At 41.7% G+C, this 26,921-nt stretch overlaps 1 protein-coding gene across 1 annotated transcript in view; it reads right to left on the reverse strand.

Moving 5' to 3' along the window:
- Positions 1 to 6,010, reverse strand: part of LOC132884281 (fidgetin) — a 54,869-nt gene extending 48,859 nt beyond the window's left edge. Inside the window, exons 1-2 of the mRNA XM_060918107.1 lie at positions 5,900 to 6,010; positions 327 to 349 (exon numbers count right to left, since the gene is read on the reverse strand). Coding sequence (XP_060774090.1) covers positions 327 to 349; positions 5,900 to 5,907 — 31 coding nt within the window. The 5' untranslated portion in view covers positions 5,908 to 6,010. The remainder of the gene's footprint in view (positions 1 to 326; positions 350 to 5,899) is intronic.
- Between the last annotated feature and the right edge of the window lie 20,911 nt (positions 6,011 to 26,921).

The raw sequence follows: 26,921 nt of genomic DNA on the forward strand, positions 1-26,921 counted from the left end.
TAACATCCTGGCATGTCCGTGATGAGATGTGATGTCTGAAAAGGACACCGCAGTCCTTTTCTTTTGCACGTGCCACCCGTGTGTTTACACATCATACATCCTCCATCATGTCCGTGCACAACTTCTTTTAATCGCGTGTGCTCAAGTGCAGAGCAAACTCAACTAACTCAAAGCCATTTGATTAGAACACCAGTCAGGAAGCATTTTTAAGACAGGGTGGAAATGTAGAAATGTGTGGGCGGTGGAAAACACACACACACACACACACACACACACAGAGGAGAAAAATAATGAAATGACAGATAAAGAAAAAAACCCACACCTACCATATACACTGCTCATCATGTCACTAGGGAGGAGGGATGGAAGGAGAGAGAGAGAGAGAGGAAATCAGAGATCAAACATTTTTTAGTTGAGAAGAAAGTCAAAGAGAACGGACAGGCTCTCGTTAACCTTTGTGTGCAATTAGAGAGAGAGAGAGAGAGAGAGAGAGAGAGAGAGAGAGATGAGTAGTCACAGCTATTACTCCTCTTATACAAGCCTATTTATAGCTCAAAAAAAAAAAAAGTTGGCTACTCCAAGCTCCCTCTTCTCACTCATTTTCCCATCATTCCTAATGGTTCTAATGGTTCTCCCACAGCTTTGATATCACAAACCCGTCTATACTGTAGGTTTGGACTTGTTACACAGTCTGAAGATCTCTGATTGGGCTTTAAAGGACCTTGGTGTTGAATATAATTCACATAATTGCTATAATTAACAGTTATTCCACGAAACCGAGTCGTACACGAGCTGACAGCCGACGAGACGCGTAGCACCGCCATGTACGACGAGATTGAGTGGAATAACTGTTTTATTCTATCCACATTCACTGCATAAACTCTTGTTTACGAAGTAAACAAACTGGCGAAATGCAAGGAGCAATTTGTGAAAAATGCAATGATAATAATAATAATAATTATTATTGAAAAATAAACAGATACGTTCTTACCATCAAATACTTTCATTCCATATTTTGTTGTGCTTTTTTTTGTATTTTTTAGGGTTTTGTTTTCGAGTCGAGTTTTTATTTCGTCCTCGGTTGGTTCAGCAACACGCGCCGCCATTTTTTTCTCTCCTCACCGTATATGAGCTGATATCCTAGCAGTGGAGTAGCCAATCAGAGCGCGCGATCACTCATATCCAGTGAATGTAGACAGAATAAACACAGATACACCTGTTGTGCACCTCTAAAGTTTTATTATGTATCTTAGAATGTATGCAGTCTTTCTGAAGGTCCCAGGTGAGAGGAGTGTGGATATATATATATATATATATATATATTAGTGCTGTCAAAAATGTCGCGTTATTAACACGTTAACTTGACTCAATTTTAACGGCGATAATTTTTTTATCGCGAGATTAACGCTCTGTGACATGATGCCACGCCCCGCACAGCCAGAGTCCTCTGCCCTCCCCCGAAGAGCCACGGTGCTCGACTTAGGTTTCGTTTTCCCATCGGCAGCTCCAGCCCCACTTTGCAGTGGCTGTGACAAGACGTGCTATGCTCTGCAATAAAAAAAAAAAACATTGGTACAACCAGTGTTCGAACTATGCCGATATTTTCGGGGGGGGGGGTCCCTTATTTTCCCTTGGGGGGGGTGCTTGCGCTTGTCTCAGAGCGCAGCTCTCCATCGCGCGCTCACTTCGGATATGCAAATGCTTCCCGTTACACACGATTGCTATGTCAATAAACATCATTTTGCCAATATTTTAGAGACCCCCCAACATTTCCCAAATCATGTTTTCAAGGGATCTCATGTCTGTTTCAGGGGATCTCGGATCCCCCGAGTACTCCCGTAGTTCGAACGGTGAGCAAGCCCATTCACTTTTTTATGCTGGTAAGAGAATTACAATGGTTTTTCATGTGACAAAAATGTGCGATTAAATTGCGATTAATCGCGAGTTAACTATGACAGTCGCAACATTAATCGCGATTAAATATTTTAATCGCTTGACAGCACTAATATATATATATATATATATATATATATATATATATATATATATATATATATATATATATATATATATATATTAAAAGGTACAAAAGAAAGCAAGAAGGAACGATACCATTTACTGTAGTACATTTTTGGGATTTTTTTTAACTGTACTTTTTCTTGTCACTATAGGTTGGGAAACATCAAGTGTTATGTATGTTTAATGTGAATCGTATGTAGCTTTTTAATTCTTTCTTACCGATCTATCTCACTGGTATATCACTGCAGTGACATGGACTACGTTCAGACTGCACCCTGAAACGACCCATATCCGATTTTTTTGCCCATATGCGACCTGTATCCGATTTGTTATTGACAATCTGAACGACACAGATCCGATTTTTTTCACATGCGACCCAGGCCGCTTGGATATGTGGTTCTAATTCCGATGCATATCCGTTATTTTCACATGCGACTGCAGTCTGACCGGACAGGTCGCATTCATGCGACCTACACGTCATCAACAAGAGACAAACGTCACTATTCTGCGTTGGCTAATCCCGCCTCTTTGGTGGAAACTTGAAGAGTGCGCTTTTTTTTGTTTACGTATTACGTAGATGTGCTTATTACGTGTCAATTTGTGCATGCGGGACACTTTTGGGTCGTTTTCCGTTCATATTGGAGATCGCATACAAGTCTCATATAATTGGTAATATGAACGGCCTAACAAAAAAAAATCAGATTTCACAACAAATCGGATATGGGTCGTTTCAGGTTGCAGTCTGAACGTAGTGATGGTGTGGCGCTCTGACGGCTTTACTTTTCTTCCAGCCATCAAAGTTTCCAGGGAAGGATTACAGTAGTGGTTTCCCGTTGCCTTCTACTGGTTGAGGTTTCTCAACCATTCACACACAATGGGACAGTTTAAAGCAGCCATTTAACCTAACTGCATGTCTTTGGACTGTGGAGGAAACTGGAACAAACCCACACAGACACAGGCAAACTCCACACAGAAAGGCCTCCATCAGCCATGAAGTTTGAACCTGGAACCTTCTTGCTGTGAAGCAACAATGAAAACCACTGTACCACTGTTTTGAAGGATAGACAGATAGAGATAGATAAGTACTAAAGGCACAAAAGGTATATCCTTGTACCCTTTATTTCTGAGAGTACAGGGCAGTGGGTATGTGCCATGCCCTTGACCACTAAGGCGTCTCCTTTCCTCCACTAATCTAAGGTGGTGCCTTGAACAAGCACTAATAACCCCTCGCTCCCCCTAGTCAGGGTTACGACTGAAGACTGGACTCGGCAGACTGTGAAGAGGAAACAACACCTGGTGGTTGAACAGACAGGAAGGCGGATCCAGCAAAGCGTTTGTGGAGCGCAATCAGGGTACAGTGCAACACGAACACTGTCGGCCATCCACTGCATCGCGACCTAGCTCCAGCTGTGCAGATTCTGTCTTGCCTCTGGACCCAGTTAGGTCGGGACAAGAGGGTGAGGCTGACGGCTACGTGACTCTCCCTCACTCTAATCCAAATCAGGCGCAAGTCATGACTTCAAATTCAAATAACTGAAGTCATGGTTATGTTCGAGCCTGAAGGACGAACATCATCGTCATTAATAAGAGTGTGGAGCTTAATACTGAAACGAAGCAGTTTCTGATCCCATTAAAACCAGTAGATCCTGATGGGAAAGTGTTTTATAGTGGGAACAGTCCACATTTCCGTATGTGTGTGCGCGTATATATGTGTGTGTGTCTATCTATATATAATGTGTCTCTATATAATGTGTGTGTCTCTCTCTATATATATTATATATATATATATATATATATATATATATATATATATATATATATATATAAATAAAAAAACCACACGCGCATATATAGACACACAAACGTGTTTTTTATATATATAAAACGTTTGTGTCTACATATGCGTGTATGTGTGTAATATTATATATATATATATATATATATATATATATATATATATATATATATATGAGCCATTCCACCAAATCGGTGCCATTTCCGTCCCTAGAAAATTATATGTATAAATGCACATAAAAATGTACTTTAAAATACATTTCCTTATTACGCAGAATGTCCTGCACATTGATCTGATTTCAAATTTAAGATGTATAATTGTAAGGATTAATAAAAACTACCGAAATCACTGAAAAATAGCATGTGTTACCTGTCCCCGCACTCTAACTTTATACTTAACTATGAAATATTATGATTAGAATCCTTCAGAAACAGTATTTCTTTTGCACTGTTGTGTGACTCCATATCCTATCCATGGTTTAAATATATTTTTTTCATAAGAAATCCACAATATCTTAGTTAAAATACACATTTTAGTCGTGTCCCTGGGTTTTCACTCAGTCCTGTTACCCAAACAGATTACCCCATCTGACAAATTTGGAACATTCCATAAATCACATGCTCAACATGAAGTTACAGTTGTGTCTTCTGAAGGCCATGGGAAGACCAAAAGTTAGTTCTCTCATTTACTTTTCTGTATATTTGATGATTTATTTTACTTTGACTGATAAGGTCAATGTCCACATACTGTCCTGTTACTTAAATTATTTCTTAGATGATATTTGTTTATTTTAGAAATACAGATTTTTGGTAAATCACTAGAATGTGCCAAGTGAGGGGGTGTCGTGGCTCAGGTGGATAAGGTGCCAGACCATAAATCCGTGCGACCCGGGTTCGATTCCAGCCTGAGGTCATTTCCCGATCCCTCCCCGTCTCTCGCTCATTTCCTGTCTCTACACTGTCCTATCCAATAATAAAGGTGAAAAAAAGCCCCAAAAAAATATCTTTAAAAAAAAAAGAATGTGCCAAGTGTGGTCATGCTATTAGCGATGACGCCATGTGGCTTAATTCCATGTATTACAGTAGCTAATCCTAGGCTAAAAACTCAGTCCTGTTACTTTCAGAGTTTTGGTAACAGGACTGAAAAAAATGCAGCCATCTTTGACTTCCAAACCTTGTAACATAGCCTGAGGTTGACCAATACACATTTTGAATAGTTAAATATGTGTTATTATAATCAGTGTTGAAAAGATATAACAAATGAAGTTTAATTTGGGAGTGGTACAACAAGCAAATGGCACCCATTTGGTGGAATGTCCCATATATATATATATATATATATATATATATATATATATATATATATATGTGTGTGTGTGCAATGTGTGTATGAGTATAGTGTGTGTGTGTATAGTGTGTGTGTATTGTGTGTGTATATAATGTGTGTGTGTGTGTGTGTGTGTGCATAGTGTATGTGTCTATAATGTGTGTGTGTGTATGTAGTGTGTGTGTATATAATGTGTGTGTGTATAGTGTGTGTGTATATAATGTGTGTGTGTATAGTGTGTGTGTGTGTGTATATAATGTGTGTGTGTATAGTGTGTGTGTATATATAATGTGTGTGTGTGTATAATATGTGTGTGTATAGTGTGTGTGTATATAATGTGTGTGTGTGTATAGTGTGTGTGTGTATATAATGTGTGTGTGTATAGTGTGTGTGTATATATAATGTGTGTGTGTGTATAATGTGTGTGTGTGTGTGTTTTCCTCTGTCGGTCAGTGGTGTATGTTGACTGCTGAAGCGGACACACTAACTGATTAACTGAGCATAAGACAAAACCCCCGACTTTGTTTGTTAAGTCCCGAACATCTGCGCCCAGCCGAACCGGACCGCCTTTTTGTGTCTCGGATCTCATGGCGGACCGGATCTCCGGTGTCCGTTCTGTCCGCGCGCGCGGCGCCGCTGCTGTCCGTGCGCTGTCATGGCCCCTTTCTCTCCCTCTCTCTCTCTCTCTCACACGAAACGGACACGGCTCGTGCACAATCCGCGGCAGATCCCGAACAGACACCCACCGGAAACTCTTACCTGTTCATGTGCGGACCCCGCGGAGCCGTCACGCGCTTTCCTTTACTTATTTATTTATTTATTTATTGTTTTCTGGAGACCGGCTGCACTCGTCGGGAAGCGCGCGAGACTTCCGCTCCGTCCAGTCCCGCTCTCAGGCGCTGGTGCTCTGGAGCCGCTCCAAGTGACTGCGGGTGAGAGTGAGAGTGAGAGTGACCGCCGCCGCCGACACCGCCGACACTGCCATGTTGGAATTCCGGCTCCTCCGAGCAGCTGCTGAAAAGGAAAGCAGCGGGGCGCGCAGTGCGCATGCGCTCCTGCCGGACAGGCCAACTCCAGTCCGAGACGGCTCAGGGGATGAGACTCATCCGATTCTCTCTCTGCATCCCCTGAGCCAGAGACTCATCCGATTCTCTCTCTTCATCCCCTGAGCCAGAGACTCATCCGATTCTCTCTCTTCATCCCCTGAGCCAGTCTTCAGGAGGCTGTCAGTTCTTCATCATCATCATCATCATCATCTCAGTTCTTCATCATCATCATCATCATCATCAATTCCAGCTGTTTGAGTCAAAGCCATCATTAGGCAGTTGACAGGAACACTGTCTCAGCAGGATGTTCTTTAGTCTAGAAGTCTCCATGGAGCCCTTTATTGGATTTAATTTATTCCTTTCGGGTTTTAACCTCAAACAAGGTACTCAGCTGCCTGGACAGCAATAAAACCCTGCACTGAATTAAATATCTTTAGTTGCTTCTGTATATATAGACTAGATTTCATTTCTTCTGCTCGTCTGAGTTTATACAATCAATCAATCAATCAATCAATCAATCAATCAATCAATCAATCAATCAATCAATCAGTGATGTTTAATTAAAGCTAGACTGCCTTTCAGATTTTTCAACTATAATTTTCTCGACACCCAGTTACTTTTGTTTAGTGGACCGAAAGCTATTGAATTCAAATCACAATTCCACTTCCAATTTTATTTAAATTTTTTAAATAGAACAATTAATGAATTTATCTCCACATGGCCCTAAATTCTCCACTATTTTTTCCTGCTTCATCATGACCCGATCATGCATCACATCACGTGGTGGGCTTTCCGCATTCACACGAGGCATTGTGGGATACAAATTTGAAACAGGAGAGAAAAATGGAGGGCGTGAGTGTGCGAATGAAACGTGAAAGAAATGAAACCGACTACAGTAACGGAAAGAAAGCGAGAAGAAAAGACGTTACGTTATATACGAAGGAAAGGAAATGCAGGGCCAAACTAATAAATATCGGCGGTCAGCGAGCGCCTCGGTGTGATCAGCTGTTCGTTTAGCGACAGAATGATGGAACTGTCAGTGCACGCTCAAAGGGAAACCTGCGCATGCGCACACACACACGGACTTCCTCTGTCTGCTTGACTGCACGAAATGAGCAATTTCATGCACATTATTTGCTTTAATCCCCTCAAATTAAATAACTTCCCAGCCACAGAACGGCCTGATTTTTTTTTTGAGATATTACAGAAATAAACATATTTCACAATGACCACATTTCAGAGGGAACTGAATTTCACCGATTTTATTAAATCAAAAGACTGTCTAGCTTTAAATTTTATATATATATATATATATATATATATATATAGAGAGAGAGAGAGAGAGAGAGAGAGAGAGAGAGAGAGATATCTTATTTTACATGGTAAAGCAGAAGACAAAAAAATATATGATAATAGAAAACACAAAAAAATCATAGACACCAAGAGTGAAAGAAATGCTCAACAATATTCTATATGCTGATAATTAAACAGCTAATTCATATTTAAATATGATTCTATTAAATAATGAGTTCTTAAATGTATCTGTATTAACTTTAGGGCGTTGGGATGTGACTGGCTCTGTCTAAGACTGGAAGAAGATTGTAGTCTCCCTAATTCGTGGAAGCAGGAGGTCCAGTGGGTCATTGTTCATCATTTTCAGATTATTGAAGATGTTCCTGTTTTGTTTTTCTAACAGCACATGTATAGATCTGTTCTCTTGGAGCATCTTCACAAAAAAATTTTGAACGATGGGGAGTTCTGGTTCTGCAGCCCCATATTATTATCATTATTATAATTATATGATTATAGTTATTAATGAAAACTGATTGATTGATTGATTGATTGATTGATTGATTGATTGATTGATTGATTGATTGATTGATTGCGTACACTCTCCCTGGACTTTGATTTATTAAAAGACATTATCAAGAAAATAATCATATCCTGAGTCGCCTCTTTTTTACAGGTTCACATATCAGAAAAATAATGACCCATACACTGAATAATAATCTAATATACCATGCACTGAGAGGCTCCAGGTGAAATTATGGATTCTTTTCGGTGACTGGCATAGTACTGGTTTGTGACGGGCGCAGTACTACACCAGTCACTGAAGAGAATCCATAATTACCGGAGCCTCTCAGTGCATTGTGTATTTAACAATTATTCCACGAAATTGAGTCATACATGAGCTGATAGCCAACGAGGCGCGTAGCACCGAGTCGAGTTGGCTATAAACAGTGTGCGACGAGATTGAGTAGAATAACTTTTATTTTATCCACATCCACTGGATTTCGAGAAACACAGCATTTTTATTTTTAGTTTTTGCAAATTCGATAAATAAAAACTTCATACAAAACGTCCGACAAAATCATTTCCGCTTAGAATATAAACAAACTGGCGAAATGACAGTTACAATTTGTGAAAAATGTGATGATAATAATAATAATAATAATAATTCTTGAAAAAAAACATTCTTACCATCAAATACTTTTATTCTATATTTTGTTGTTTTCATCTCATCTCATTATCTGTAGCCGCTTTATCCTGTTCTACAGGGTCGCAGGCAAGCTGGATCCTATCCCAGCTGACTACGGGCGAAAGGCGGGGTACACCCTGGACAAGTCGCCAGGTCATCACAGGGCTGACACATAGACACAGACAACCATTCACACTCACATTCACACCTACGCTCAATTTAGAGTCACCAGTTAACCTAACCTGCATGTCTTTGGACTGTGGGGGAAACCGGAGCACCTGGAGGAAACCCACGCGGACACGGGGAGAACATGCAAACTCCACACAGAAAGGCCCTCGCCGGCCACGGGGCTCGAACCCGGACCTTCTTGCTGTGAGGCGACAGTGCTAACCACTACACCACCGTGCCGCCCTTTGTTGTTTTGTTTTTGTATTTTTTTTTTTTAGTTTTGTTTTCGAGTAGAGTTTTTATTTCATCCTCCGCCATTTTGCTTTTCTCTCCTCACGGTATATGAGCTGATATCCTTGTAGTAGAGTAGCCAATCAGAGCGTGTGATTGCTCATATCCAGTGAATGTGGACTGAGTAATAGATTTATATCCCTTATGAAAAAAATTCCAAAGTAAAAGTGTTAACTACAAAGATTTAGAAATAAACCTGAAACAAAAAATATCAGAGGTCTAACTTTGCCTCGCTAGGCATGATCATGATACGTAGATGTACAGTGGTGCTTGAAAGTTTGTGAACCCTTTAGAATTTTGGTAGAATGACTTGTGTGCTTAGGGTCGTTGTCTTGCTGCATGACCCACCTTCTCTTGAGATTCAGTTCATGGACAGATGTCCTGACATTTTCCTTTAGGATTTGCTGGTATAATTCAGAATTCATTGTTCCATCAATGATGGCAAGCCGTCCTGGCCCAGATGCAGCAAAACAGGCCCAAACCATGATACTACCACCACCATGTTTCACAGATGGGATAAGGTTCTTATGCGGAATGCAGTGTTTTCCTTTCTCCAAACATAACGCTTCTCATTTAAACCAAAAAGTTCTAGTTTGGTCTCATCCATCCACAAAACATTTTTCCAATAGCCTTCTGGCTTGTCCACGTGATCTTTAGCAAACTGCAGATGAGCAGCAATGTTCTTTTTGGAGAGCAGTGGCTTTCTCCTTGCAACCCTGCCATGCACACCATTGTTGTTCAGTGTTCTCCTGATGGTGGACTCATGAACATTAAAATTAGCCAATGTGAGAGAGGCCTTCAATTCCTTAGAAGTTACCCTGGGGTCCTTTGTGACTTTGCCGACTGTTACACGCCTTGCTCTTGGAGTGATCTTTGTTGGTTGGCCACTCCTGGGGAGGGTAACAATGCTCTTGAATTTCCTCCACTTGTACACAATCTGTCTGACTGTGGATTGGTGGAGTCCAAACTCTTTAGAGATGGTTTTGTAACCTTTTCCAGCCTGATGAGCATCAACAACGCTTTTTCTGAGGTCCTCAGAAATCTCCTTTGTTTGTGCCATGATACACTTCCACAAACATGCGTTGTGAAGATCAGACTTTGATAGATCCCTGTTCTTTAAATAAAACAGGGTGCCCACTCACACCTGATTGTCATCCCATTGATTGAAAACACCTGACCTTCAAATTAACTGCTAATCCTGGAGGTTCACATACTTTTGCCACTCACAGATATGTAATATTGACTCATTTTCCTCTATAAATAAATGACCAAGTATAATATTTTTGTCTCATTTGTTTAACTGGGTTCTCTTTATCTACTTTTAGGACTTGTGTGAAAATCTGATGATGTTTTGGTCATATTTATGCAGAAATATAGAAAATTCTAAAGGGTTCACAAACTTTCAAGCACCACTGTATACACACAAACACTCGTGGAGCCACAGCTGGGGCTCGAGTCGGCCATACAGCTTGAAATTGTGACGTCAGTTCATGGTCCATCAAGGATACACCATGACTGACTCACACCATATCCACTGTTTTTTTTTTTTTTTTTGACACCACAAGATCCATTGCTTAATCAGTGGTGGAACTATTTTATGTCATGTGAGCCATCCTTGGCCAATCCCTGCATGGGAATTTTTGATGAGGGATATAAAATAAAATATAGTGTTGCTGTTACAGCAAATGTTTAAATATTTCATGTATAGGATATACATGAACAAATACAGAGTTAACTCACTTCTACGCTTCTAAAAGATCGCATCAACTCAAGATCAAGTTTATAGTTGTTAAAAAAAATATATGCATAAACAGTGCATTTTTTTTTAGTTGTTAAACCGGATGTAAGGACGCCCGGGTGCTAAACAGAACATAAGCATTAAAGGTACAGTTGATAAAGTTTAAAACTGTTTCTAGATTAATAATAAACACGCAATATGCCTCAAATATGCCTTTACAAACCTCTGTTTTCATAATGATGCATAATTTCAGTTTGTTAGCTCGATCTGGTTAGTTTCTTTGTTTTCTGGCCCAGAAATTAGCTCCACCCATACCTGGAACAGATCAGAGGGGCTCTGCCTAATTTTTTGTAAAAGGCAACTTGCCAAGTTTTAATCCTTGACTTGCAAGTGACGTCAAAGCAGAATAGAAACCCGGATGTCGGCCATGTTGGTGGATATATAAATTTGGGGTCAAGCTAGCCTGGCAAGCCAGACTAAATGTGAATATTTAGTCTGGCCTCGATCCGTAGACATTTCCGAAGCGGGTAGGAGGAACAAACCGCTGTCTTTCAAACTGTCTCTGTGCGTATAGGCCAACGCTCTGACCAATCAGCGCAACAGTGACTGTGACGTAGTCAGAGCGACAGAAAGCAGTGGGGGAGGCCTTGAAATAAATAATTTTTCAAAATGCGTATTAATTAATAAACAGGTTCTAGATATTAAGAAGTTTGGAGATAATGACCACAAGTTTGGGGTCTGTACCACATACACTCATTTTTTTTCCAAGTGTTTTTCAAGGGTTTGCTTAAACTGTTTTTGAGAGTTTTTATTTAGTGGTGTTTGGTGAAATAATTTCCCTTGAATTTAAAATAACGGGAAAATAAGAAACAATCAAAAAGTAATGTTTCAAAGCTGTTTATTAATTCTTCGTACTGCACAAACTAGCCCCATCCTTTTGGCTACGAGCGGAGCCAGCTGGTAGATCAGACTTTTGCCATAGCCGGTCGGCAAAACAGCGAAAACGTCCTTCTTGAAAAGGAATGAGCGGAGAGCCTCTTCCTGCTCATGTTTCAACGAAAACTCCAAGTCTAATTCTTCTAAAACTGATTCCAAAGCGGAGTCAAACGCGCGCTGTTCACTAGCCCGTAGCCATCTTTCCTGCTGCGCTTTCTCCAGCGTCGCACAGCTTTGTCGTCACTCCTGCAAAAGCCCGCCCAAAGAATCAAAACAAAAACCTTGCGTTGTGATTGGCGGGCACGATTTGATGCCCGGGGTGTTTTTGTTGATATGGTGCGAGGCTAGACCCACTCGCTAGGCAAAAATATTTTTGGCCGCTAGGCGGGTGGGTCTAGTTTACTAGGCTAGGGTCAAGCGACATTCCATACAAAACATAGTCATGCGTGCGCAACTCTCTTTGTTTTTCCACTGCTTTAAGCGTTCTTTTAGCTATGCCGTCTCTTTGTGCTGTATATGGTTGTGGTCAAACAGTACTAGTGACCGTGGCGGGTTCCGATTTTTTTAGAATTCTGTCCGTGATTCGGAAAGAGGGCGAGGAAACTCCAAGGCTCAGTATGGAGAGGAGACGAGGGGATCAGGACACTTCGTCCAATGACCATTTCGTCCAATAGTTAAGACATTTCGTCCAAAGCCTTTTTCATACGCACTATCATAGTATTATATTTCAGGTATTCCGGTGTTCGCGAATGAAAGCCCAGTGAGAGCGCTGCTCAGCACCTAAAGATTTAACATGATCCAGCCGGCTGTAAAAATTAATAACTCGGCCAACAGAACTCACAGCGAAGCCAAATTTTACAGGCACCTCCCTCTAAGCCTCCCCCTTTGAAAGAGCACCGCGCCTCGGCCCGGGATTCGCAAATGAAGCCCCCACGAGAACTGAAGATTTGGTATGATCCAGCCGGTAACATAGACATGCATGCGAGCAGCCTGCAATGACAAGGGAGTTAAACTCATCCCAGGGTCAACAAGCGGCACGGGCCGACATAGTTACCCCGCTTAGGACACACTTTAGTGTCGAAGCACACGTACTATGGCACTCATTTGCTTAATGTGTTTTGCTTCGGTCAAATTCCATTGAGAATTCTTCCTTTTTTCGAACAAATACCTGAAATATAAAATAATTGATAGTGCATATGAAAAAGGCTTTGAACGAAATGTCTTAACGATTAGATGAAAAGGCTTTGGACGAAACGACCTGTATTCATACTCGATGGTCGGTAGAAGCGTCTTATCTTCAGAAAAGTCTGACTTTTTTAAATAATATGGGCCAAACCCACACGTATCTATCTTCTCTTTGTACTGAATCTTTGCTCGAGCGTTCAAATACTGAGAAAATTCAGCATTGTTTACAGACACGCTTTCAGCAGCTGCCGTCCTAGTTGCTTTGTGTATCCACCATCATGGCGGACGCTCATGACGTAGCACATTTTGATCACATGGTTGCAAGTCATCTATTGCTGGGTTTCATGTGGCGTCACATCCGCCTCATTAGTTATTCAAAACTTTAGCTGGCGGTCGACCAAAGCTCAGTTGACGAAGCGTTTGTACGGAGAAGGTTCATTGCTCGGATGAAAAATGCCTTACGCTTGCATTGTTTTCGGTTGTTCGAATCGATCAAACCGTGAAACTGATAAAAGTTTCTTCAGGGTTCCTCGTGAACTAATAAAAAAAGGGTGAACGAACACAGGATTTCATAAAAAGACGTGGAGAAAGGTGGCTTTTGAACCTCTGACTGAAATCGAAGGGAGCCGAGTCGAAGCGCGCTCGAGTTTGCAGTGATCACTTGGTGAAAGGTTTGTATTTCCTTCTCGGCTCTGTCCTTAGTGCTTTCCAAGTACTTTTCTTGTTATGTATCGTTAATTTACGGGCCTTTTTTTTTTTCACGAAGCGCTAAAGTCCCCAGCTGTTTCTTTGTTTACTCCTCACAGAGTCTATACGCATGAAGGTCGCGACAAAATTCCTCCCCAGCCGTACAGTTCCAATGCGCCGTGATCACTTTGCCGTCTTGTGTAACTAAGATCCAGGTCTTTAAAGGGGTTTCTGATGATCTTTGTGAATGATTTAGCTGAGAGATAAGAGACAACACAAGTGAGAATCAAGCCAACTGTTGTTTGTTTGTGATTCGTTGTAAAGACGTGAACGAAAAGCTTAAAAAAAAAAAACATTCTTACACAGGCAAAAACAATCCAGGATTCATTCGGCAGCGACTTGATAGCGAGGTCCTTTACCCAGCCACATATAAAAAAGTCGCAAGCCTCCATACTCTTCCACGCTTTCATCTGTTTTGCGGTGTAGAAGGACGTCTGCAACACCAGATAGTTCGAGATGTCGGGGAACTCGACTGAAGGGTAGTTTTCGAGATCGTATGACACATCCTTCTTTCTCAGACTGTTGGGGTCGATTCCATTGCACATAGCAATCTTCTGAATATATCTAAATTGAGCAGTGGCTTCTAGATTACGAGCGTACTCTGATAAGTTATCGCTAGTTGTTTGCACTACAGCAGCCGTTTAGACCACCAGCTATTTCACTTCCGGTAAAACCGCTAAGAAAAGTCACTTGACTGAAACCCAGCAATAGAGAGTGAAGTTGTTTGGGGTGAGGTGGAGTCTTGTCAATGTTTTCATGTAATTGTAATTCATTTTGCTTCCAGCAGAGGGAGAAATTACAAACCACTGCTTTAAAAGGAAAAAAATGAACATCTTGTGACTTCAGATAATATAAAAATAGAACCAGTATAACAGAGCCCAAAGTCATGAGTCCAAAACAAACTATAGATTTTATATCAACAATATAGCATGATATAAATGTAGCTGTTACATCACAAACACTGTAAATGAAATTATACAGATGTGATTAATGATTCTCATTGACCTCATCTCATTATCTCTAGCCGCTTTATCCTTCTACAGGGTCGCAGGCAAGCTGGAGCCTATCCCAGCTGACTACGGGCGAAAGGCGGGGTACACCCTGGACAAGTCGCCAGGTCATCACAGGGCTGACACATAGACACAGACAACCATTATCTATGGTCAATTTAGAGTCACCAGTTAACCTAACCTGCATGTCTTTGGACTGTGGGGGAAACCGGAGCACCCGGAGGAAACCCACGCGGACAACATGCAAACTCCACACAGAAAGGCCCTCGTCGGCCACGGGGCTCGAACCCAGGACCTTCTTGCTGTGAGGCGACAGCGCTAACCACTACACCACCGTGCCACCCGATTAATGATTCTTCTTCATTTTAATTTTCTCTCCACGATCTTCTTTTATCTATAAAGTTATATTCCTTGATAGCAATTTAAATGATTCTGTGCTCACAAATTGTGGGCAGGTTTGTACGGAGGAGACAGTTTGAGCACTGTGTGATGTGAAAGGAGTCTTTAAAATGATCATCACACACACACACACACACACACACATATACTGGGGAAGCTAAATGAAATGTGATTAGTGAAACAGTATAATGCACTCATTAAGAGAGAAAATTATAGTACAAGTCCACCTACTCTCTGCACACACACACACACACACACACACGCCTCACCTCACAGCACTTCATCCGACTCAGTAACAATTCACCATCTCTCATTTAGCGCATGAAACAACAGCTCTGAAAAATACATGACACTCACTGGCCACATTAATAGGAACACCTGTACACTCATGCAATTATCCAATCAGACAAACACATAGCAGCAGGGCAAAGCATGAAATCATGCAGAAAGAGGTCAAGAGCTTCAGTTAACACCAGTTCTCATCAAACACTGGGAAGATATATACAGTGGTGTGAAAAAGTGTTGGCCCTCTTCTAGACTGGTACCAAAATCCAGAATTGTGACACCCAAAGGCATTTTTGAGACAAAGTCGACAAACAGTCTTATTTTGTCAATTTGGGCGTGCCGAATTCAAATCTGCAATATGCCGAGCTCTATCTGACCTCTGTTGACCTCTAGAGGTCATTGAACTTTGGGCCTGTAAACGTCTCAGCTGAACCCAGTTTCTCAGCTTTCTAAGGAATGAAATGTACTAAAATGATTAATGAAGTTAGCAAATGGCCTTGTTTGTGAAATGTTTGGGTGCTGAATTCATTTGTAAAACGACATATGACCTCTGATAACCTCAAGGTCATTAAACTTGGCCTATAGGCCTATGCATTTAACGGCATTTTTAAACTGACTTTACTCCCCCAAAAAGAATATGAACAGACAAAAAACAAATAGAAAGGAACAAATACAACATTAAATGCCAGTCCATGTACATGTGACTTACTTTTCACAATGAGAATGCCTCGGCGATCACCTTACATAACATTGCATTACATTTAGCGGTTATTGTTTATACAAAGCTACTGAAAAAAGGACAGATTCAGCAGCGTACAAAATGTGGGGGCGTACAGGGGATACAGGTTAATCAGGGTTAGTATATATGAGGGTTTTTTTCTTTGTTGTTTGTTTTTTGTTTTGTTTTAAACGGGGTAAAGCCTTTACAAAAAACAAACAAGAAAGAAAAAACCTCTCATATATACTAACCCTGATTAACCTGTATCCCCTGTACGCCCCCACATTTTGTATGCTGCTGAATCTGTCCTTTTTTCAGTAGCTTTGTATAAACAATAACCGCTAAATGTAATGCAAATGTTATGTAAGGTGATCGCCGAGGCATTCTCATTGTGAAAAGTAAGTCACATGTACATGGACTGGCATTTAATGTTGTATTTGTTCCTTTCTATTTGTTTTTTGTCTGTTCATATTCTTTTTGGGGGAGTAAAGTCAGTTTAAAAATGCCGTTAAATGCATAGGCCTATAGGCCAAGTTTAATGACCTTGAGGTTATCAGAGGTCATATGTCGTTTTACAAATGAATTCAGCACCCAAACATTTCATAAACAAGGCCATTTGCTAACTTCATTAATCATTTTAGTACATTTCATTCCTTAGAAAGCTGAGAAACTGGGTTCAGCTGAGACGTTTACAGGCCCAAAGTTCAATGACCTCTAGAGGTCAACAGAGGTCAGATAGAGCTCGGCATATTGCAGATTTGAATTTGGCACACCAAAATTGACAAAATAAGACTGTTTGCCGACTTTGTCTCAAAAATGCCTAACTCCTTAAATAAGCACTTTTTTGAATTTTGGTACCAGTCTATTCCTGATTTCTGATATTTTTTGCATGTTTCTCATCTCATCTCATTATCTGTAGCCGCTTTATCCTGTTCTACAGGGTCGCAGGCAAGCTGGAGCCTATCCCAGCTGACTACGGGCGAAAGGTGGGGTACACCCTGGACAAGTCGCCAGGTCATCACAGGGCTGACACATAGACACAGATAACCATTCACACTCACATTCACACCTACGCTCAATTTAGAGTCACCAGTTAACCAGTTGCCCAAATGAGGATGGGTTCCCTTTTGTGTCTGGTTCCTCTCGAGGTTTCTTCCTCATGTCGTCTGAGGGAGTTTTTCCTTGCCACCGTCGCCACAGGCTTGCTCATTGGGGATAGATTAGGGATAAAATTAGCTCATGTTTTAAGTCGTTCAAATTCTGTAAAGCTGCTTTGCAACAATGTTTATTGTTAAAAGCGCTGTACAAATAAACTTGATTTGATTTTGATTTGATTTGATTTAACCTAACCTGCATGTCTTTGGACTGTGGGGGAAACCGGAGCACCTGGAGGAAACCCACGCGGACACAGGGAGAACATGCAAACTCCGCACAGAAAGGCCCTCGCCGGCCACAGGGCTCGAACCCGGACCTTCTTGCTGTGAGGCGACAGCGCTAACCACTACACCACCCACATGGGCCCATGTTTCAGATCATCAAACAAATTTAAAATATTAGACAAAGATAACTCAAGCAAACACAAAATGCAGTTTTTAAATGAAGGCTTTTATTATTAAGGGGAAAAAATCCAAACCTACACTACCGTTCAAAAGTTTGGGGTCACCCAGACAATTTTGTGTTTTCCATGAAAAGTCACACTTTTATTTCCCACCATAAGTTGTAAAATGAATAGAAAATATAGTCAAGACATTTTTCTGGCCATTTTGAGCATTTAATCGACCCCACAAATGTGATGCTCCAGAAACTCAATCTGCTCAAAGGAAGGTCAGTTTTATAGCTTCTCTAAAGAGCTCAACTGTTTTCAGCTGTGCTAACATGATTGTACAAGGGTTTTCTAATCATCCATTAGCCTTCTGAGGCAATGAGCAAACACATTGTACCATTAGAACACTGGAGTGAGAGTTGCTGGAAATGGGCCTCTATACACCTATGGAGATATTGCACCAAAAACCAGACATTTGCAGCTAGAATAGTCATTTACCACATTAGCAATGTATAGAGTGGATTTCTGATTAGTTTAAAGTGATCTTCATTGAAAAGAACAGCGCTTTTCTTTCAAAAATAAGGACATTTCAAAGTGACCCCAAACTTTTGAACGGTAGTGTACATGACTCTGTGTGAAAAAGTGCTTCCTCCCTCAACCTAATAACTGGTTGGGCCACCCTTAGCAGCAATAACTGTGATCAAGCATTTGTGATAACTGGCAATGAGTCTTTTACAGCGCTGTGGAGGAATTTTGGCCCACTCGTCTTTGCAGAATTGTTGTAATTCAGCCACATTGGAGGGTTTTCGAGCATGAACCGCCTTTTTAAGGTCATGCCACAGCATCTCAATCAGATTCAGGTCAGGACTTTGACTAGGCCACTCCAAAGTCTTCATTTTGTTTTTCTTAAGAGGTGGACTTGCTGGTGTGTTTTGGATCATTGTCCTGCTGCAGAACCCAAGTGCGCTTCAGCTTGAGGTCACGAACAGATGGCCGGACGTTCTCCTTCAGGATTTTTTGGTAGACAGCAGAATTCATGGTTCCATTTACTACAGCAAGTCTTCCAGGTCCTGAAGCAGCAAAACAACCACAGACCATCACACTACCACCACCATATTTTACTGTTGGTACAGTATGATGTTCCTTTTCTGAAATGCTGTGTTACTTTTACGCCAGATGTAATGGGACATACACCTTCCAAAAAGTTCAACTTTTGTCTCGTCAGTCCACAGAGTATTTTCCCAAAAGTCTTGGGGATCATCAAGATGTTTTCTGGCAAAACTGAGACGAGCCTTTATGTTCTTTTTGCTCAGCAGTGGTTTTCATCTTGGAACTCTGCCATGCAGGCCATTTTTGCCCAGTCTCTTTCTTATGGTGGAGTCATGAACACTGACCTTAACCGAGGCAAGTGAGGCCTGCAGTTCTTTTGGATGTTGTTGTGGGGTCTTTTGTGACCTCTTGGATGAGTCGTCGCTGTGCTCTTGGGGTAATTTTGGTCTGCCGGCCACTCCTGGGAAGGTTCACCACTGTTCCATGTTGTCACCATTTATGGATAATGGCTCTCACTGTGTTTCGCTGGAGTCTCAAAGCTTTAGAAATGGCTTTATAAACTTTTCCAGACTGATAGATCTCAATTACTTTGTTTATCATTTGTTCCTGAATTTCTTTGGATCGCAGCATGATGTCTAGCTTTTGAGGATCTTTTGGTCTACTTCACTTTGTCAGGCAGGTCCTATTTAAGTGATTTCTTGATTGAGAACAGGAGTGGCAGTAATCAGACCTGGGTGTGGCTAGAGAAATTGAACTCAGCTTTCCAAAGATGTGATAAACCACAGTTAATTTATGTTTTAACGGGGGTGGGGGAATCACTTTTTCACACAGGGTCATGTAGGTTTGGATTTTTTTTCCCCTTAATAATAAAAACCTTCATTTAAAAACTGCATTTTGTGTTTACTTGTGTTATCTTTGTCTAATATTTAAATTTGTTTGATGATCTGAAACATTTAAGTGTGACAAACACGCAAAAAAATAAGAAATCAGAAAGAGGGCAAACATTTTTTCACACCACTGTGTGTATATATATATATATATATATATATATATATATATATATATATATATATACACAACCCCGATTCCAAAAAAGTTGGGACAAAGTACAAATTGTAAATAAAAATGGAATGCAATAATTTACAAATCTCAAAAACTGATATTGTATTCACAATAGAACATAGACAACATATCAAATGTCGAAAGTGAGACATTTTGAAATTTCATGCCAAATATTGGCTCATTTGAAATTTCATGACAGCAACACATCTCAAAAAAGTTGGGACAGGGGCAATAAGAGGCTGGAAAAGTTAAAGGTACAAAAAAAGAACAGCTGGATGACCAAATTGCAACTCATTAGGTCAATTGGCAATAGGTCATTAACATGACTGGGTATAAAAAGAGCATCTTGGAGTGGCAGCGGCTCTCAGAAGTAAAGATGGGAAGAGGATCACCAATCCCCCTAATTCTGCGCCAACAAATAGTGGAGCAATATCAGAAAGGAGTTCGACAGTGTAAAATTGCAGAGTTTGAACATATCATCATCTACAGTGCATAATATCATCAAAAGATTCAGAGAATCTGGAAGAATCTCTGTGCGTAAGGGTCAAGGCCGGAAAACCATACTGGGTGCCCGTGATCTTCGGGCCCTTAGACGGCACTGCATCACATACAGGCATGCTTCTGTATTGGAAATCACAAAATGGGCTCAGGAATATTTCCAGAGAACATTATCTGTGAACACAATTCACCGTGCCATCCGCCGTTGCCAGCTGAAACTCTATAGTTCAAAGAAGAAGCCGTATCTAAACACGATCCAGAAGCGCAGACGTCTTCTCTGGGCCAAGGCTCATTTAAAATGGACTGTGGCAAAGTGGAAAACTGTTCTGTGGTCAGACGAGTCAAAATTTGAAGTTCTTTATGGAAATCAGGGACGCCGTGTCATTTGGACTAAAGAGGAGAAGGACGACCCAAGTTGTTATCAGCGCTCAGTTCAGAAGCCTGCATCTCTGATGGTATGGGGTTGCATTAGTGCGTGTGGCATGGGCAGCTTACACATCTGGAAAGACACCATCAATGCTGAAAGGTATATCCAGGTTCTACAGCAACATATGCTCCCATCCAGACGACGTCTCTTTCAGGGAAGACCTTGCATTTTCCAACATGACAATGCCAAACCACATCTCATCTCATCTCATTATCTCTAGCTGCTTTATCCTTCTACAGGGTCGCAGGCAAGCTGGAGCCTATCCCAGCTGACTACGGGCGAAAGGCGGGGTACACCCTGGACAAGTCGCCAGGTCATCACAGGGCTGACACATAGACACAGACAACCATTCACACTCACATTCACACCTACGGTCAATTTAGAGTCACCAGTTAACCTAACCTGCATGTCTTTGGACTGTGGGGGAAACCGGAGCACCTGGAGGAAACCCACGCGGACACGGGGAGAACATGCAAACTCCACACAGAAAGGCCCCCGCCAGCCCCGGGGCTCGAACCCAGGACCTTCTTGCTGTGAGGCGACAGCGCTAACCACTACACCACCGTGCCGCCGCCAAACCACATACTGCATCAATTACAGCATCATGGCTGCGTAGAAGAAGGGTCCGGGTACTGAACTGGCCAGCCTGCAGTCCAGATCTTTCACCCATAGAAAACATTTGGCGCATCATAAAACGGAAGATACGACAAAAAAGACCTAAGACAGTTGAGCAACTAGAATCCTACATTAGACAAGAATGGGTTAACATTCCTATCCCTAAACTTGAGCAACTTGTCTCCTCAGTCCCCAGACGTTTACAGACTGTTGTAAAGAGAAAAGGGGATGTCTCACAGTGGTAAACGTGGCCTTGTCCCAACTTTTTTGAGATGTGTTGTTGTCATGAAATTTAAAATCACCTAATTTTTCTCTTTAAATGATACATTTTCTCAGTTTAAACATTTGATATGTCATCTATGTTCTATTCTGAATAAAATATGGAATTTTGAAACTTCCACATCATTGCATTCCGTTTTTATTTACAATTTGTGCTTTGTCCCAGCTTTTTTGGAATCGGGGTTGTGTACCGGTATAAATAAAATCTCAGTGACTGGTTGTTGGTTCCAGGCAGGGTTCTAACTCAGCCTTTTCAGCATATCAGGCCGATATGCAATGTTTCTTTAATGCTACACAGACAATATTGCTGACATGCCTGTAAAAGTTGCCACTACACATAAAAATACTTGTCAATCTTGAAAATGTGTTTTTTTGTTTAATTTTTTCTTGTTATCCCCATGCAGCGGCGACGGCATGCCACCATGCGAATGTTCTACATTCGGGCATACTCCACTCCCCGGCCACGTAAGCACTCAGTCCATAGCTGCCCAAGTAGTTCCGTGTGGAGATTGCCACTTATCATGCTAAAGTGCCATCCGTGTTAAAAGGCACTTACAGTATGCGCCATGCATGTAATACACACCAGTCCCTGAGTTAGATCTGGACAGTGTTGTCGAGTCACTAAACCTCGAGTTCGGGTCCAGTCTCGAGTCCTCAGTGTTCAAGTCCAAGTCATTAAAGAAAATTTTGAGTCGAGTCCGAGAACAAGACTCCATACGCACCGTTTGACGGTGGCTGTTGCTGCCTTTATGTGAAAGCGTCTCTGCTACTGTGTTGGACTAACGTTCCTGCTCGGTTAACAGGCTACAGATAAAAAGCTTGTTCATCGCTCAGCAAGCCCCACCCACTATCAACAGCGCAAATAACATGAGAGAGGGTTAACACTAGCTAGTTCATCACTCAGCAAGTAAGCCCCGCCCACTATCAACAGAGCAATGAACATAGCGTGTCGCTTCCTTCTCTGGGTGGAGTCTTGCCAAATGACGATTGAAGTTCGAGGTTGTCCCCATCGTCTCCTCGATAGTTCTTCTACATATGGAACACATAGCAGGGCATTTTTTCCTGCTGCACAAGAAGTCTGTATAAGCAAAGCGGACAATCCTAGGGACGATCTCTCCAGGCATTTTAGCGCCGTTAATGCTAGTTTCCTCCTGAACATGACGTATGAACAGGTCAATGTGCATTCTCTTTCATGACATTAATGTAGATCTCATCTCATAATCTGTAGCCGCTTTATCCTGTTCTACAGGGTCGCAGGCAAGCTGGAGCCTATCCCAGCTGACTACGGGCGAAAGGCGGGGTACACCCTGGACAAGTCGCCAGGTCATCACAGGGCTGACACATAGACACAGACAACCATTCATGCTCACATTCACACCTATGGTCAATTTAGAGTCACCAGTTAACCTAACCTGCATGTCTTTGGACTGTGGGGGAAACCGGAGCACCCGGAGGAAACCCATGCGGACACGGGGAGAACATGCAAACTCCACACAGAAAGGCCCTCGCCGGCCACGGGGCTCGAACCCACAACCTTCTTGCTGTGAGGCGACAGCGCTAACCACTACACCACCGTGCCGCCCCACATTAATGTAGATATAAATATAAATATCTTAGGCCAAATTATTATGGCATGTTACAAAAAATAAGGAAAACATTTGAGTCCTCGTTTCCAATGCAGTTACCGCATGAGTCCGAGTCATCAGTGCTCAAGTCCAAGTCAAGTCATGAGTCCTTAAAATTAGGGCACGAGTCGGACTCGAGTACTACAAGCCTGGATCTGGATAGTCCTGTATTGTAATTGAATGGCTGAAGCTGAAAATAAAGTTGACACTTGGTGAACATCAACTGGTCATTTTATTCTTATTCCATAAATATGTCTCTAATATAGTTGAATATTAATTATAATAAATCTTCAATCAAAAACAATCACAGCATTTTTTGGCAAAAAAAAAAAAAATCTCATTAACATGACCAAAAAAAAAAAAAGAGAGACTTTCAGGGAATTTCAAGTGCCAGGAAATGCATCTCCGAGCATGTAGAACCCGTGAGCTTTCAGGGGCCTCAGGCGGCCCCAGCTGTTAAGACTGGTGCCACTATGTTGATATTTTGGTCTAGTTAGAACACTGCTGGATTATTTCATAAACTGCGATTTTCATGCAAAACAGTCTCGAAAATGTACACAAAATGGTGTGGAAAAACAAAAAACATCCAGTTCTGTGGGCAGAAACGCTTTGTTTGCCTTGAAAGAGGTCAGAAAAGAATGTCCGGACTGGTTCAAGCTGATGAGGAAGGTTACGGTAAATCAAGTAGCCATGGGTGCAGATCCCTGGGGGGACGGGGGGGACATGATCCCCCCAATTTCTGAAAAACATGAATTGTCCCCCCCAATAAAAATCCCCTAAATTATTCAAAATTGTACAAACAAATGTATTTTCAGACAAATGATTCCCTGTGCACTACTTTTTGAATGATGTGGCGAGCCTCCACGAAGTTGTGATTTATGGTTGCATGGTATGAGTTGCATACGGGCAAAAAAAAAAAAAAAAATCACTTTTGTGTCCCCCCCCAATCCTGACATCGGATCTGCACTCCTGCAAGTAGCCACTCTTTGCAACTGTGGTGAGCAGAAAAGCATTTCAGAATGCACAACCTTGAGGCAGATAGTTTACAGAAGGCAGAAGATAACATCAGGTTGCACAGGTTCACCAAAAGTGGTCAGTTTAAGGTCGGAAAAGACGACAGACAATGGTTTGGAAAGAAAGAATGAATGAATAAATGTCTTTGTGTACGGTTTTGACCTTGAGAAAAGATCTGACTGGTCCCTATTTTTTAACTTTGTGTGTGTACACTAATGGACCATTGTACACTGTTATATGCTCACATTAAACACAGAAAAAAAAACCCCTTATACAGACCCATCAGACACTCGCAAATGGATAACCGGGTTGTTATTGTTCTCACTCTTTCCCTCTCTCGTGTCTAACACGTGAGTTGCTCTTTCTTGCATATGCGTGTGTTTTATGTCTCGCTCGACAACAACATTTCACAAGCCATCATAACATTTCTATCCTTGAAGCCCAGTTTACCAAACACGGTTAAAGCCGTTTCATGAAAACAATCCCCAATGGCAGTAACGTCCAAGACTAAACTAATCATCTCTCCCTCTCATATCCATACAACATAACTTACATAACCCCACAACTATTTTACAGTGTACAAAGAGCCAAACTCTCCCAGAGCTATAATTACAAATAAGGAAAGAGTCATTCTGTTGTTCGCTAACATCGGTGTTGTCTGTAGGAGGACGAGGCATGGAAGGGCGTCTGCTCAACGTTTTCATTTCGCAGGATTGTGTTGGTTGTTATAGACTATATTTTTTCAAGCTAGACTGCCTTTCAGATTTTTCAAGTGGAGGTCATAAAAAGAATTTTCCCCGACACCCAATTATTTTTGTTTAGTGGACTGAAAGCTACTGAATTCGAATTACAGACTTCCAATTTTATTAGTTTTTTCTAATAGAACAATTAATGAATTTATCTCCACGTGGCCCTAAATTCTCCGCTATTTTTTCCTGCTTCACCATGACCCGATTCTAGATACTACGTCATGCATCACATCACGTGGTGAGCTTTCCCTGTTTGCGCAAGGCATTGTGGGATACAAATTTGAAACAGGAGAGAAAAATGGAGGACGTGAGTGTGCGAATGAAACGTGAAAGACCAACTACAGTAACGGAAAGAAAGCGAGAAGAAAAGATGTTATGTTCTATACGAAGGAAAGGAAACGCAGGACCAAACTAATAAACATCGGCGGTCAGCGAGCACCTCGGTGTGATCAGCTGTTCGTTTAGCGACAGAATGATGGAACTGTCAGTGCACGCTCAAAGGGAAACCTGCGCATGCGCACACACAAACACACACACACGGACTTCCTCTGTCTGCCTGACTGCGCGAACCGAGCGATTTCACGCACATTATTTGCTTTAATCCCCTCAAATTAAATAACTTCCCAGCCGCAGAACAAAATGGCCTGATATTTTGTGAGATATTACAGAAATAAACAAATATCACAATCACCACATTTCAGAGGGAACTATATTTCACCGATTTTATGAAATCGAAAGGACGTCTAGCTTTAAACAAGTGTGGATGAAGTTAATGAGAAACTGTAGATTTTGTTGGCTTTTAAAATCCTTGCTCAGGGGTTGGCTGGGATTTCGTGTAGCAGATCACGGTAGCTACATTTAACTATTCATGGATGATGTTCATGAACGATCTTGATAGTGTGTTCAAGTCATGTCAGTAATTGTCAGCGTTGTAAGTCTGGATAAGCATTAAACTTGGAATTATCACTTTTTCTAAACGCTATAAAAAGACACTGAGGACTATAATACTATGATGTACAAGTCTATAAAACATTCCTGTTAGGGTTTTGCTGGGATTCGAACCTGGTTCGTTGGTGTGATAATCCAGCAAACCCCCACTAGGCCACCAGGGGGATGACTCAAATGCAGAGGCGTGAGGCGGAAGTAGAAAAAGAATCAAAAGGTTTATTTAAACTATATACACTATATACAGGGCAAAACAAAAGACAAAAAAAAACAAAGAGTATAATCCAAAAGAAAAGCAAAGTGCAAAAATACAAAAGCTAAGAAGATCAAAAAAAACACAGTACAAAGGAAACTGGAGATAAACATAACAGCACAAAGACTCCGTGACAAGAGGACTGAACTCAGGGGTATAAATAGACAAACTAATTAAGGACACAGGTGAAGATAATTAGGCAATTAACACAAACACAAAACACAGGAACAGTGGCGGCCTCTAGAGGCCAAAATAAACACGACATGAAAAGGAAATAACAGCGGCCTCTAGAGGCCAAAACAGTCCTAGTCCTAACAGGACCCCCCCCTCTAGGAGCGTCTCCTGACGTTCCCAGGGCGATCCGGATGGGCCGAATGGAAGTCCCGACATAGTTCTTTATCAAGGACATCCCGAGCAGGAACCCAGCAGCGCTCCTCAGGACCATAGCCCTCCCAGTCCACCAGATATTGCAACCCGCCGCGGACCCGGCGGGAGTCAAGCAGGCGATTCACAGTGAACACAGTCTGCCCCTGGAAGATGCGGGGGGGTGGGGGGTTCCTAGGGGCAGGGGCATACGTAGACGTCAGTACGGGCCGTAACAGGGAAACATGGAAAGTGGGGTTGATCCTCAGAGTCCGGGGCAACTGGAGCCGGTAGGAGACAGGGTTCACCCTGCGCACCACCTTGAAGGGGCCAATGTAGCGAGGAGCAAGCTTGCG

Source organism: Neoarius graeffei, chromosome 4, assembly GCF_027579695.1.
Source record: "Neoarius graeffei isolate fNeoGra1 chromosome 4, fNeoGra1.pri, whole genome shotgun sequence".
In the NCBI taxonomy this organism is placed as follows: domain Eukaryota; kingdom Metazoa; phylum Chordata; class Actinopteri; order Siluriformes; family Ariidae; genus Neoarius; species Neoarius graeffei.